The sequence below is a fragment of the Tupaia chinensis genome, unplaced genomic scaffold (genome assembly GCF_000334495.1).
Source record: "Tupaia chinensis unplaced genomic scaffold, TupChi_1.0 Scaffold000415_1, whole genome shotgun sequence".
NCBI lineage: Eukaryota > Metazoa > Chordata > Mammalia > Scandentia > Tupaiidae > Tupaia > Tupaia belangeri.
The window spans coordinates 3260199-3274866 of NW_006159920.1; the positions used below are offsets into that span (position 1 = coordinate 3260199).

Genomic DNA, 14668 nt, shown 5'->3' on the forward strand with positions numbered 1-14668 from the left:
GTAGACTTACTCCAACAGTCACACGATGGGCAATGGCAGGGATACGGCCTGAGAAACAGGCGATTTCGCTGTGCGACCTTCATGAGCTGTACTTACACGACTGGATGGGCTAGCCTACTCACACCTGGGCTGCGTGGCACAGCCTACCGCTCCTGGGCTACACAGCCCGCATCGCAGGTCCCTGTCTTGGATAATACATGCAACTCTGCACAACGGAAGCACATGTGTATCTGTACATATCTAAACATGTAAAAGAGGCCATAAAACTGCAGATGACTGTGAACACAGCACACCTGTACGGGGCACCTACTATGAAAGGAGCTTGAAGGACTGGAAGCGGCTCTGAGTGAGTCAAGTGAGTGAGTGGTGAGAGCAGGTGAAGGCCCAGGACATCACTGTACACCACTGTAGATTTTATAAACACTGAACTCTCAGTCTATGCTAGGTTATTAAAAAAATTCTCTTAGCCAGCCCCATAGCCTAGAGGTTAAGAGAGCTGGATCCCACATGGGCAATCATGGTTTGAACCCTAAGGCTGGTGGCTTGAAAAACACTGTAGGTGCATGAGCATGCATGCCTGGTGTCCTGACAGGATAAGGAAATTACAAAGGGATAGTGACTGGGACCGGCAGATGCCATAATGGTTATATCGCAGGACTCCCACATAGTCGGCCACAGTTCGAGTCCTGTACCTAGTGGCTTAAAACTCACACTGGGTACGTGTGTGTGCGCACGCCCAAGATCTCAAGAGGAGACTGGAAGAGAAGGGATTGTGGCGTGGTCATCCCCCTCGAGGGTGGGAGGGTGGTGATTTCTCACTTTCTGTCTCTCTCTCTCTCTGGCGAGTGCATGTGCCCTATATTAAAAAATATCTCTCTTTAAAAAAAGGCGGTTGTGGCGTGATCCCTTCTGGGGGGGGGGCACCTAACTCCCCCCCACCCATCTCTCCCTGGAGAGTCCAATGTGCCTCTGGCAATATAAAAACAATAAAATAATTTTTTCTTTCTTCAATAGTAAACACAGCTTACTATATTTTATGAATTTCAGTTTTAAAATCTTTATCACTGTTAGAACATTCAGCTTAAAATGCAAACACAAACACGCTGTGCAGCTATGCAAAATATTCTCTCTGCCCTTAGTCTGTAAGCATCTACTATTTACATTTTCTTTTCCTTTTTTTTTTTTTTAAACATTTTGCTAAAAATGAAGACACGAGAGCACACAGTAGCCTGGGTCTGCACAGGGTCAGGCTCATCGAGATCACTGTCTTCCCTCCCTCGACATCTCGTCCCACTAGAAGGGATGTGACGAACAGGACGACGCGAGATTAGGGCAAGTGTGAGAGAGGGAAATGCCATCGAGAGACACAAGCAGGGTGTCCGAGCTGCCACCAACACAGCGCGCCGTTCCATGGTGAGCCTATTTTTTTTATTTTTAAAGATATTTGCCACAGGGTATATGTACTCACTGGAGAGAGGGAGAGAGCGAGCAAAACAGAAAGAGGGAAGAAAAGTGAGAACTCACCCCCGGGGGGTGGGGTTGGGGGATGGCCACGCTGCAGTCCATTCTCCTTTCAGGATTCTGGGCACATGTGCACATTTGCCTGGCATTATTTTCAAGCTGCCAGGTTCAGGACTCAAACTGTGGTCGGCCATGTGGGAGTCTTATTTTTTACTTTGTTATAGGGCACATATGCTCATGGGAAACAGAGAGGGGGAGAGAGAAAGGGAAAGTGAGAAAGCAAGCCGCCAGGTATGAGACTCAATCTTTGGTCAGCCACATGGGAGCCCAGTGCATTAACCACCATGAGAACTGCTGCTCCCCACTTGTCACTTTTTAAACAATCAAGTTACAAAGGGGCTGTTTTGATAAGATGGTTAGTTGTTGTCACCACTGGAACAATTTTACACCCTGATTACATGCTGATTCCCAGAAGCAACCACAAACGGCCATCTAACAGAACATTCCTGAAGCATGCACTGTGTGCCGCATTATTTCCATCTCATTGAACCTCCCCCCAGATGGGAACCAGCAGTCTGCAGCCTGGCTGGGGACCCCAGGCCCGTGAGAACCAGGGACAGCCCTGGCAGGAGTACAGGCCTACTGGATCACCGACACTCTTGAGACTAACAAAGGCGTCTCCTCCCCTTTGCCCATACTGACACATCTGTACTTCACAGCTCATGTATAACTTCAGAGGGATCCCAGAGACCCTGAACTGCATCACAGGCCCTAAATTAAGAGGTCGGGCCAGAGGAGAGGCCCAACTCCAAGCTGATCACTTTCCCATAGGACGTGGGTAGGAGACCATGGAGTACTGACCTACAGGGTGTCCAGGCTCAGATAGCCTTCCGCACGACCCACATGCCAGGGCCAAATGTGATATGCTGTAGACAGTCTGTGACCTCATGTGATGTATATTAAGATGAAAAAGTTCTTTGGGGCTCTTAGTAAAATGAAAAGAGGAGAGTAAATAATTCTTCAGGTACACATGAAGCCATGATCCGAGGCTGGTCAAAGCTGGACATGGCATGGTGCTGAGACACTGTTGAGGGTGCTGTCTCTCTCTCATGGAAGAAAGACACAAACTTCTAAAAATTATTATATATATATTTTAAAAGAGTATTGTACTGGGCTAGCCTCATAGCCTACTGGTTAAGGGAGCTGGATCCCACACGGCCAATCGTGGTTCAAGTCCTAGCCCCAGAGGCTTGAAATATACACTGGGCATGTGTGCATGTGTGCCCCAAATCCTGCAGGATGGAGAAATGGAGAAGGGACTGCAGTGTGGCCACGCCCTGTTGGGGAGTGTTTTCTCACTCTTCCTCTCTTTTTCTTTCTCTGCCTCTTTCACCAACACATGAGCCCCCTGGCAATGAAAAGTATTGTGCTGTGCTCACCTATTTTGGGACCATGGTTGACCATGGGTAACTGAGACCATAGGAAGTGGAACTAGACCAGGGGGAGCTGCCGTGTAACTGGCAGCCTAGCCCCTCCCTCCTTACCAGCACTGATGCGACCTCCCCTGCTCTTACTACGTCTGGAAAACATCTTCAAAGATCTCCAAATCCATGGGCGTTGTCCTTCAAGTTCTCATATACATGTGTATATATATACACACACACATATATACACATATATATATAAGTTGCATCGATTCCCTCTGCCCCTGAACAAGACACTAAGGTGAAGTAATAAACCTCTGTAAACAGAGATTATGAGGAGGATACTGGCCAGGCCCAGAGGAGGAGAAAGGGCTGGCTGAGCAAATGCCTCCTTCTCTGATACCTCCAGTCCTGGGGAGCTGTGGATGATGGATGGTGCCTCCTGTGACCTGAGTCCCGCCAAGACCTGAGCCCCAGCACCCTGGGCCCAGCCTTCAGAATGCCCCTGGCTGCATGGACTGCGGGGTGGTCAGAGGAGGAGGTGATATGTTGGGAGCAAGACTCCGGCCCACTGCATTTAGTGTCCTGATTGTGATTTGACAGGCCATTAAGTTTCATTGCCAAGCTTCCTTGTTGGGTTTTTATCATCTGTGTAAGTGCACTAACTTATTTTCATGATCTGGCTCAGAGGTCTGCACATCAACTCTTGCATCACGCTCTATTCTGGCGGTGGGAATGTTGGCCTCCTGTCAGACTCCTCTGGATTTCATGAAATTCAATTATACTTACGATTTTATTACTACTCAGCTAGGGGGACTTTCCTAGATGCTGGAACCAGAACTTGTCAGGGGATCAAATTAACCTGTAAAGCTCCTCAGTGGCTGAGTTACCAGGGTAGTACCTGGGACCAGATGAGCCTGGCTCCTGCCTTGCCTGGCATGTGGCTAGGGGCTTCCTACAAATGTCAGGAGAAACACCAAGTTTTAACATTGGGGAGGGCCCCCAGGGGCTCAGGGCTCTTTTAAGGCTCCCAACTGACTCCCTGTCACTCAGACACCTCGGGGCAGACGCCCAGCAGGTGGATGGCTCTATCTATCACACAGCCCCTCTTCTCGCACAGAGATATTTTTCTTTCTTTTATGTTAGTGCAAAATATAGACAACAGCTTTTAAAGCCTAGAAAGGCTTCTATCCTAAGGAAATAATCTGACATGTGGACAAATATTTATGCATGAAAATGTTTGCTCTGCAGCATGATTTATACTGGGAATTACGGTAAACAACTCAAACCTTCAACATTATGGTGCCAGTTAAGTAATACATGGTGCCATTATGCAATGGAGTATTATGTGGTCACAAAAAACACGTACTAAAAAGCACTGTTAATAACCTAAGAAAAGGGACCAGTTAATGTAGTGGCTATGTCACTGAACGCCCATGTAGGCGACCGCGGTTCAAGTCCCAGACCCGGTGGCTTAAACTCACACTGGGCACGTGTGTGCGCGCGCGTGCATGCCCAAGATCCCAAGGGGAGAATGGAGGAGAAGGCATTGTGGTGTGGCCATCCACCCTGGGGGGTGATTTCTCCCTTTCTGTCTCTGTCTCTCTGTCTTTCTGGTGAGCGCATGTGCCCTGTAGCAAAAACCTCTGTAAAATAAATAAATAAATAAAATAACCTAAGAAAACACAAGGCAACATGAAGGGAAAGATGTAAAGGAAAAAGATGTACAGGAAAAAAGGTTTAAAGGAAATAAAATCAAATCCCTTCTTCCTACCTGATAAAAGAAACAAATGAAAAGTCCAGAGCATTGAAAGAACAAAATGAAAAAAAAAAATTACAATAAAATATAGGACATTATTTTTATAGCCTAGGGGTGAATTTCCTAAATAATCTGCAAATGGCTTAAATCAGGTTGTGGCCTCTAGGACTGCCTGGGTTTTAATCCTGGATGAAGTAGTTTGGCTACAGGACTTTTAGCAAGCCTCTTGATGTCCTGGTGCCTTCCCTACCTTCCCTATAAATTGGTAATAATGTTACTGACCTCGAAGGATCTATTGTGAAGATTAAGTGGGTTACAATATGAAAAACACCTAAAACAACACCTGATCCAACCGTGAGTGTCCAACAAATACCCCAGCTATCATTCAGCCATAAAAGTGTAAAGCTTTGTACAATGAGAAGAATCATGAAGTTAAAGAGAGCAACAGAGGAAGAGATATAGAAAACAGATAAAGATTAATATCCACAATTATAGAGTTCTAGCTTAAGAAAAGACAAAACACAGTTAAAAAAAAAACAGGCAGAGTCTGAAGAGGAGGTCCAGGGAAAATCTGTGAAAGGCTGATTAGCACATGAAAGGACCTTCAACTTCCCTAGAGGTCAGACAGCCACACAGAAGCTGCCCTTTCGCCCGTTTGGCAGAAAATAAAAGGCTGATAGTAACCATGGTTGCGAGGCTGAGGCTCCTGAGGCTCGGGCCCACACGCTGGGGACAACAAACCCTTTCTGGAGGGCAGGCTGGCGATACCTACCGAAGCTCAGGCACACCAAGCCCATGGTCAAACTCCTTCGCTTTTCGGAACTTATCATAAATATTTAGGCGTGTTCCCATATATATGTATATATTATTTACAAATGTTCACTGTATTGCTTAAACGCTGAGAAACTGGAGACAAATGTCTGTCAGCAGAGGGATGGTAGAAAATTTATGACATTATCTAAATTATTAAATACTATTCGGTGGTTAAAAAGATTGAGGTAGATTTACATTCCAACATCTATATTTACATGAAAACATCTTTAAGACCTACTGGTAAAAGGGAAAAAAACAATCAAATAAGAAATGGGTAAGAATTAACCTATTTATATTTTAAAAAACAAAAGCCTGTTATTTAGGTAGAACAGTGAACAGCAGAAGGAAAAAGAAGGTCACGTCAAGTGTCCGTCGTGGTCAGTCTTGGGCAGGGGAAGAGGAGCAGAGATTTCCACTGTTTGTGCCATTTTCTTATGTATCCCTTGGGTCGTGCACTGCCCCAAACAAGGATGTTGCTAATAGTACTTTTTTTTTTTTTTTTTTGAGGGGGGGAGAGAGAGTTTTTTTCTATAGAGAACAATGTTACTGACCTCGAAGGATCTATTGTGAAGATTAAGTGGGTTACAATATGAAAAACACCTAAAACAACACCTGATCCAACCGTGAGTGTCCAACAAATACCCCAGCTATCATTCAGCCATAAAAGTGTAAAGCTTTGTACAATGAGAAGAATCATGAAGTTAAAGAGAGCAACAGAGGAAGAGATATAGAAAACAGATAAAGATTAATATCCACAATTATAGAGTTCTAGCTTAAGAAAAGACAAAACACAGTTAAAAAAAAAACAGGCAGAGTCTGAAGAGGAGGTCCAGGGAAAATCTGTGAAAGGCTGATTAGCACATGAAAGGACCTTCAACTTCCCTAGAGGTCAGACAGCCACACAGAAGCTGCCCTTTCGCCCGTTTGGCAGAAAATAAAAGGCTGATAGTAACCATGGTTGCGAGGCTGAGGCTCCTGAGGCTCGGGCCCACACGCTGGGGACAACAAACCCTTTCTGGAGGGCAGGCTGGCGATACCTACCGAAGCTCAGGCACACCAAGCCCATGGTCAAACTCCTTCGCTTTTCGGAACTTATCATAAATATTTAGGCGTGTTCCCATATATATGTATATATTATTTACAAATGTTCACTGTATTGCTTAAACGCTGAGAAACTGGAGACAAATGTCTGTCAGCAGAGGGATGGTAGAAAATTTATGACATTATCTAAATTATTAAATACTATTCGGTGGTTAAAAAGATTGAGGTAGATTTACATTCCAACATCTATATTTACATGAAAACATCTTTAAGACCTACTGGTAAAAGGGAAAAAAACAATCAAATAAGAAATGGGTAAGAATTAACCTATTTATATTTTAAAAAACAAAAGCCTGTTATTTAGGTAGAACAGTGAACAGCAGAAGGAAAAAGAAGGTCACGTCAAGTGTCCGTCGTGGTCAGTCTTGGGCAGGGGAAGAGGAGCAGAGATTTCCACTGTTTGTGCCATTTTCTTATGTATCCCTTGGGTCGTGCACTGCCCCAAACAAGGATGTTGCTAATAGTACTTTTTTTTTTTTTTTTTTAGAGAGAGAGAGAGAGAGATTTCTGCTATAGAGCACATGCACTCGCCAGAGAAATAGAGAGACAGAGAGTGAGAAATTACACCCCCAGGGCAAATGGCCAAGTTATAGTCCCTTTTCCATTCTCAGGATTTGGGGCACGTGCAAAGCACACCTGCCCGGTGTGAGTTTCAAGCCTCTGGGTCTGAGACTTGAACCACGATCAGCTGCGTAGGAATCCAACACTTTAACCACTATCCCACCTGCTAGCCCCGTTAATATTATCCTTAAATTATGTATGCAATTAAAAAAAATTAAAACAAGAGCGGGAAGGCCTTTGGTAGCATGATGGTTATACAAGTCTACACGTGTCAGGGAAAAAAATCAATTTTATTGTATGTTAGAGAAATAAAAGGTAAACACAAAGGGAAGATTTTTAAAAAGACACTGGCATGAATGACACAAAAAGGGGTAATGGGATTTCAAGTAGTTTCTTTTCCATGATCATGTACATTTCCTTATACCCTTCCAGATTTTCTATAAAGATCATGTATCACTTTGAGAATAAGACCGAAATAAAGTAAAAATCTTAAAAAAAGAAAAAAGGTGACAGCAGAAAATCTGGAGTCTGATGGGGACCTGCCATCAGAGCTCAGCCCCTGGAAGGCAGGCTGGACGCTGTGGCTGTCAGCACACACCTGGTGGAGGGGAGCTGTGACAGAAAACATCTCATCTCATGCCTAGTGCCCAGGAAAAGGGGCAGATAGAGCAGGGTGGGTGAGGGCGGAGCTGCTGTGACTCCCACATGACCCTGCAAAGGGAAAGGAAGCTCAAGGGGGTACTCTGTTCCCTGGCAGTCTCTTCCTGAGGCCTCAGCTCCTGTTTGGGTGTCATTGGGCCCAGCAGAAAGACAAAGGACAGCCCTCTCCGGGACCCTCTACTTTGTTCCTTTAACATGCCGCCCAAGGGATGCTTATGCAGACAGTATCACAGCACCCTTTTCCTCCCCTGGAGTCCACGGAAGGGACCAAAAACAAATAGCAATAAGAGGAGAAGAGTGAGCCGGACAGCCCGACTCCTTTCGTCCAGGAGGCTGCAGGAAGAACGAAAGGTGCCAGGGAGCGGCAGCACCAGGGTCCTGCTGATAGGTCCTCTGCAGGATCAGAGTTGGGCCTGGTGCTCCGCCTCCCACATCCACTCAAGGCCCCATGCCGAGGGCCAGCCGACGACAGGCACAAAGCTTGGGTGGCAAATGGGAAATGCTGAGGAAGGAGAGGCTGCTCCGGGCCTGGGACTCAGGCTCTCTGTGTTGCTTTCTACGACTATGACTCCTTCACTGTACATAGTATAGTGCCATGCTCGGGAGGAGCCCTGCATCATACCCAGGAGGCCCAGACCAGCACCTGGTTGTCAACCTCGGCATGACCTGGGCTGGCAGGACTGGAGTTAACCTGTGTGGAGGACCTCACACTGAGGCTGGCCTGAGTTTTACTCAATGATATGCAGGCCACTCAAGAACCTTCATGGCGGGGACCAGCCGTTGGTGCAATGGCTATGTCGCTGGACTCCCATGTAGTCAACCGCGGTTCGCCCCAGAACCAGTGGATTAAACTCATGCTGGGTGCGTGTGCGTGCATGCCCAAGATCCCGAGAGGAGAATGGAGGAGAAGGGATTGCGGCGTGGTCATCCCCCGGGGAGTGATTTCTTGCTTTCTGTCTCTATGTCTTTCTCTGTCTGTCTGGCAAGCGCATGCGCCCTATAGCAAAAACCTCTTAAAAAAAAACAACTTTTCTCTCTCCCTTTAGCAAAAACCTCTTAAAAAAAAAAACAACTTTTCTCTCTCCTTCCTTATATGGTTCCTCTATAAAATATATATGTGTTATTTTATAATTAGCAGAGAGTCGTAAAAATAAATTCAACATTTTAGTTTGCACCCCATTATTTTAGTCTATTGGGGTATTTTAAAATCTTAATGAGACTGGGCTAGCAGGTGGTGTGGAGGTTAAGGCAGCTGGATCCCACATGGCCAACTCTGCAGTTTGAGTCCTGGACTGAGTGGCTTGAAAATCATCCTGGGCACACATGCATGTGCGCTCGCACACGTGTGTGTGTGTGTGTGTGTGTGTGTCCAAAATTCCAAATGAACAGAGAAGGGATTATGGTGTGGCCATTCTCCCTGGGAGAGAGGGGGATTTCTCACTTTCACTCTCTTTTTGATGAGCACACATGCCCTATAGCAAATTTAAATACATACATACATATATATATATATCTTAATTTTTGATACTTAGTTGGCTATCCTTTTCCAACTCTAACCCTTCCAAATTTGAAAGTATGCCTTTTTTTTTTTTTTGCTCGAGGGTGCATGCTCTTGCCAGAGAGAGAGGGACGTGAGCAAGCACTGCATGATTTGAGCACTGGGTCCAGGGCTCAAATCATGCAATCAGCCACATGGTTCCAGCCCCTTTAACCACCACACCAGCAGCTAGCCCCAAACTATGCTTTATTTCTTACAGCTTCAACAGAGTTGCTGATTACAAACAAGTACACAGCCTCGAGACAGACCTGGGCCAGATTCACAGTCACATGCATTGAGGGGATGCCTCTCCTTAGGGTGGCTCCATCTCATCTAATTTTCCCTGTCACAGTCCAGAAAATAGCAACTCACTTTGTTAAACGTCTTGATTTAAATGAAAGACATGATGGGCCAGCCCCATGGCTTAGTGGTTAAGGCAGCTGGATCCCATAAGACCAACAGAGCAGTTCTAGCCCCAGCTCCAGTGGCTTGAGACACACACCAGGTGTATGTCACAAAATCATGATAGGATGGAGAAGTGAAAGGGACTGTGACATGAGCATGCCCCAGTGGAAGGTGCTTTCCCATTCCTCTCTTTCTCTCTCTCTCTCTCTCTCTCTCTCTGGCAAGCACATGCACCCTTCCACACAAAAACAAACAAAAAAAGACATGTTAATTTGCCAATCTAGTAATCTTGCCCTAAGAAACAAACAAGCACATCTGGCAATCTTGAGCAGAACTGATAATCTACTTACATTGGCAGACCTCATCTTGTTTTTCTAAGGCTGTAAAATGGTCTATTTCCAAATCACTTCTTATGTGGCCTGGACTGACACCATCATACTGTGATTTCCAGAATTCACTCTCTTTGGATTTGGGTAGGCAATGCTGGTCTCTGGCCTCCTAACATCTGTCTGCTTCTCCAGGACCGTCAAATACTGCAGAAGTGGTTTCCCCATCATGGGGATTCTCTGGAACACCCTGGCGTGGGGTACAAAACCGGGCTGCTAAGAGCTCTCCACTCAGTTTCCCCATCCTGAGCTTGCACTTTGCTCTGAACCATGTGCAGCCCATCCCTTCCCAGGCTAAAGACCACGCTCCCGGACGAACAGGAGTGAGTAGAGAGATTAAATGCATAGTCATTCGCATCTCATGGGAACGTTAACAGGCAGCTCATCAGGAAGTTAACCTCATGCTTTCGCCCAGATCCCTCTCATCCTGCCAGGGAAACAGAAATAAACCCATACATGGAGAGCCATGAACAGGCAGGGAACTGACTGCTGGGCTCCCCTGACTCACACCAGAGGGACAGGCACAAGGGGCGAAGACGCTAGCACTTCTGAAGGGGGAAGGAAAAGCCATGGCCAGTACCTGTCTTTACAGCTGGGACAGGGAGGCAAGCAGGGTGATCGTAGCTCTAGACCGATCATTATAGCTTCCTGCAAGACTTGCTTCCATCGGCAGCCCTGAGACTAGCCAGGAGAGCACGCAGTAACTCAGGGGACCACAGCCTTGTTCCCGGCTGTCCTCTAGTAGGCAGTTCTGCAGGTACCTCTTGCCTTGGAGACCCCCACACTAAGGCCCTGGGGGGACATGTTCCTAAGGCCCTATCTGTCCCTTAATCAGGAGGGCCACACAAGACTGGAGGGTCTTTTTTTTTTGAGAGGTTTTTGCTATAGGGCATGTGCACTCGCCAGAAAAACAGATAAAGACAGAGAGACAGAAAGTGAGAAATCACCCCCCAGGGGGGGATGGTCACCCACAATCCCTTCTCCTCCATTCTCCTCTCGGGATCTTGGGCATGCACACACGCCCAGCGTGAGTTTAAGCCCCCAGGTCCAGGACTCGAACCGCGGTCGACTACATGGGAGTCCAGTGACATAGCCATTTCGCTAATTGCTGGTCCCAAAACTGGAGAGTCTTTGAAATTTTGTTTTGGGGATTATTTTTTCTTCTTTTTCTCCAGTTTTCTAGAAACTCAGATGAAGAATCATAGAAAATATTTTTCCTTTAAATTCCCTAATTTAGCAGTTGTAAGAAAGGAAGAGTTGGGGAAACCCACAGTAAGTTTACGAATGGTGATTAATCAGACCAAGTGATACTGAGGGTAGGGAGAGATGGGCAGGAGACCAGGGGTCAGGCGCTGACCCTGTTTCTCCTGGATCTGGAGGCCCTTAAAGTCTGAAGCAGTACCGACTCACGGAGAGGCAGTCAGGCTCTCCTTTCTCCGTCAGTCCTCATGTCTGTCAGATGGGGCTAACCACACTCCCTCTGTGGCACAGTGGGTAAGATGGTAGGAGATGACCTTCAGGGAGCCACTTTGTCATCACTGTACGGTGACACCGAAGTGTTAGCCTGAGGATCCCTATGATCAGGAGGATTTATAATGTACCTTTGTGCCTATTCTGACTAAACTACCCTCGGGCCCTGTGCCGACATGATTCCCACAGGGATCCATTGGCAACACACTTGCTTTCTTCCCTCCTCCACGATCTCTTGCCCACCGTCACTGGGCCAATGAGCTGTCAGGAGGCTCTGGGAGGAGAGCTGCGCCCCCACATCCCGTCCCAGGCCCTGCTGAGACCCCCTACCCATCGACAGGCTGCCAGCCTGCTTTCACATGGCCTGTGCCCACCCTTCCAGGAACAGCCCTCTCCCTGCTGGAAACCAACTCCATCCATTTTCCACTCTCCAGGCAAAGGGGAGGATTCTGGCTGAGAGAAATCCTGAGCTACGGGCCTTCCGGCCATTACTGCAAGCATGTTTTACAGCATCCACAGCTTCTGCTTCATTCACTGGCCATTCTGGGCTGAGAGTGAACCCGGGGGACGCAGAAAGACGGCATTCTAGACACTGGGAGATCTGAGGCTCCAGCCCTGGCCTCACCGTGTCCTCTCAGCGACTGGGCAAGTGCAGGCCCTCCTGGGACTTGGAACCCCTAGAAGATTTGGGGTGACTGCTGTTCTGGGTGCTATCGAAGGGCACGTCTAGTCCTCATCCTCCGATCATGCTGACTTGGGCGAGGCTGCTCAGGCTGTGTGGTGTGTCGTGAGCCTCACTGAGCTCTCATCGAGGGACACATGCAGCCTCAGGGGACTTTGGGGCTGTTCGACAGTGACACGGGTGAGGGCAGGGCCACGCCTGTCGCCACAGCTGTCCCCAGCTTAGCTCGGCTCCTGGCACCCAAGGGAGTGCTCACCGGATCAGCACCACCCTACTCTGGAGAGGGGAGGGAGGGGGCAAAGTTCCACTCACATGGGGCGTGGAACATGACGAGGACAGAGGAGTGTTCCTTCACAAACTGGTCAAAGTCTTCATCGGTCAGGTGATAAACGGAGCCGCCCTCATCTGCCCAGGGAGTCTCGGGGACCTGGGGCTGTGGCGGCTGCGGACTGGAAGACCAAAAACAGGCAGAGCTCAGAGCAAGCCCCAGGGCCTGGGCAGCCCGCACCAAGTCCAGCCCCCTGGATGCCAAGCCCCACCAACTTCACATGTCCCACTCCAGGGACTCCGAGTTTAACAAAACGGGGACTCCCTCTGGTAGAAGAGCTGTAGGGTGAGGGGTCTAACCTGGCCCACCTTCACCTTGCCCTCAAAGTTCAAGAGAAGTACGCAGCAGAGATCCTGCTACAAACTGCAGCTTTTAGGCAGAGCTCTCTAGGCAGCTCAAGAAACTGCATGTCTTCCTAGGAAACCAGGGGCTCGTCCACTTTCTCAAGTTATTTCTTTTCTTTTGTAGAGAGAAATTTTTGCTACAAGGCACATGCACTTGCCAGAGAGACAGAGAGAGAAAGTGAGATGGCCATTGGGGGCGGCTATGCCACAATCCCTTCTCCTTCATTCACCTTTTGGTATTTTGGGCACGTACACACACGTGCCTGGTGTGATTTTCAAGCAGCTGGGTCCAGGACTCAAACCAAGGTCAGCCATGCGGGAGTCCAGTGCCTTAACCACTCTGCCACCTGCTGGCCCCTTCTTAAGCTATTTCACACTTACAGCACACTGGCAAGAATAAACAATGACAAGTCCCTCATCGTAATGTTTGCAGTGCCCACAGCAGAGAAGCGTAAGGAGAGGGTGAGGAAAGGGCCAACAGAGGGGAGGTGGCCACGTGCCTGGGGTAAACAAAGAGGAGGCGAGGCTCGGGGTCTGAGAACGACCAACCCTGTGCCTGGCAATGGGACACTGCCCCGCGGGGTGCAGGGGCTGATATCCACGCACCAGCTGCTAAGGAGATGGGAGGCTCACGGGACAGAACGGCCGGTGACGCCAATTCCCTGCTACCTTACTTCCACGAGCACCTTTGCCAGGGCACACTAACTGCAGCTCTGAACGAAGCCTTTGGGGGCCAGCAGATAGTGCAGTGGTTATGTTGCTGGACTCCCACATGGCTAACCACGGTTTGAATCCTGGGCCCAGTGGCTTGAAAATCACACCAGGAGCATGTACATGCGTGCCCAGATTCCAGGAGGAGAATGGAGGTGAAGGGATTACTGAGTGGCCATTCCCCTGGAGGATGATTTCTCACTTTCCCTCTCACTGTCTCTCTCTCTTTCTGGCGAGCACACATGCCTCATGGCAAAAACCTCTTAAAGGAAAACAAAAAAAGCCAAAGGATGACAAATGTAAAAAGATAGCCATTGTTTCCCCTTTGAGAACTGAGGGTAGAAAAACGTTCAAGTTCTCACAGCAGGGCTGGAGGAGTCATCAGAGGGAGCAATGTGGAAGACGTGATGGAGTCTGCCCCCTGACAGCCCTGCAGAATCCTGGACAATGTCCCCTTCAGAAAGCCCCTCAGGAGCTCCTGACTGGGCCCCGCTGGCAGCCTCAACACCCCAGGTCCCAAGCAATGGCAAGTGGCAGGAAGGGCTCACGTATATCCAGTACCAGGTGGCACAAGCAAGCTTAGCGACAAGTTAGCAGCCAGCCAGTGGTTCAGACAAACATCACAAGATCTAGCTCCTCTATCTAGGATCGGAACCCCTCAAAACACCTCTAAGTCCACTTGGGGGAATTGAACTTTACGATGTATCTGCACACATACAAAACTATGTGCATTCAAAGGTACTCACTGCAGAGTACATGTCACAGCACACCCTGGACACAACCCCGTGTGTACTGGTAAGGGACATGGCTCCCCATCCACACAGCCAAGGGCTGAGCAACGTAGAAGGACGATGCTCTCCACACACTGACGTGAGCAGACTGCTGGAGACAGCCAGACCTGTCTATAGTTCACTTACTTTTGCACAAAAAAGGAGGAAATAAAATATACTTATTTGCAGGTCAGCAGGTAGGATGGAGGGTAAGGTGGCTGGATCCCACAGAGCCAACTCTGCGGTTCAACCCCGA

The 14668-nt window shown here is 48.1% G+C and overlaps 1 protein-coding gene across 1 annotated transcript in view; it reads right to left on the reverse strand.

The window, feature by feature from the left end:
• The window catches only part of PDIA5 (protein disulfide isomerase family A member 5), a gene marked incomplete at its 5' end in the record, with an annotated part of 73377 nt that overhangs the window by 17506 nt on the left and 41203 nt on the right, over positions 1-14668 (reverse strand). Inside the window, 1 exon segment of the mRNA XM_014590180.1 lies at positions 12572-12708. Coding sequence (XP_014445666.1) covers positions 12572-12708 — 137 coding nt within the window.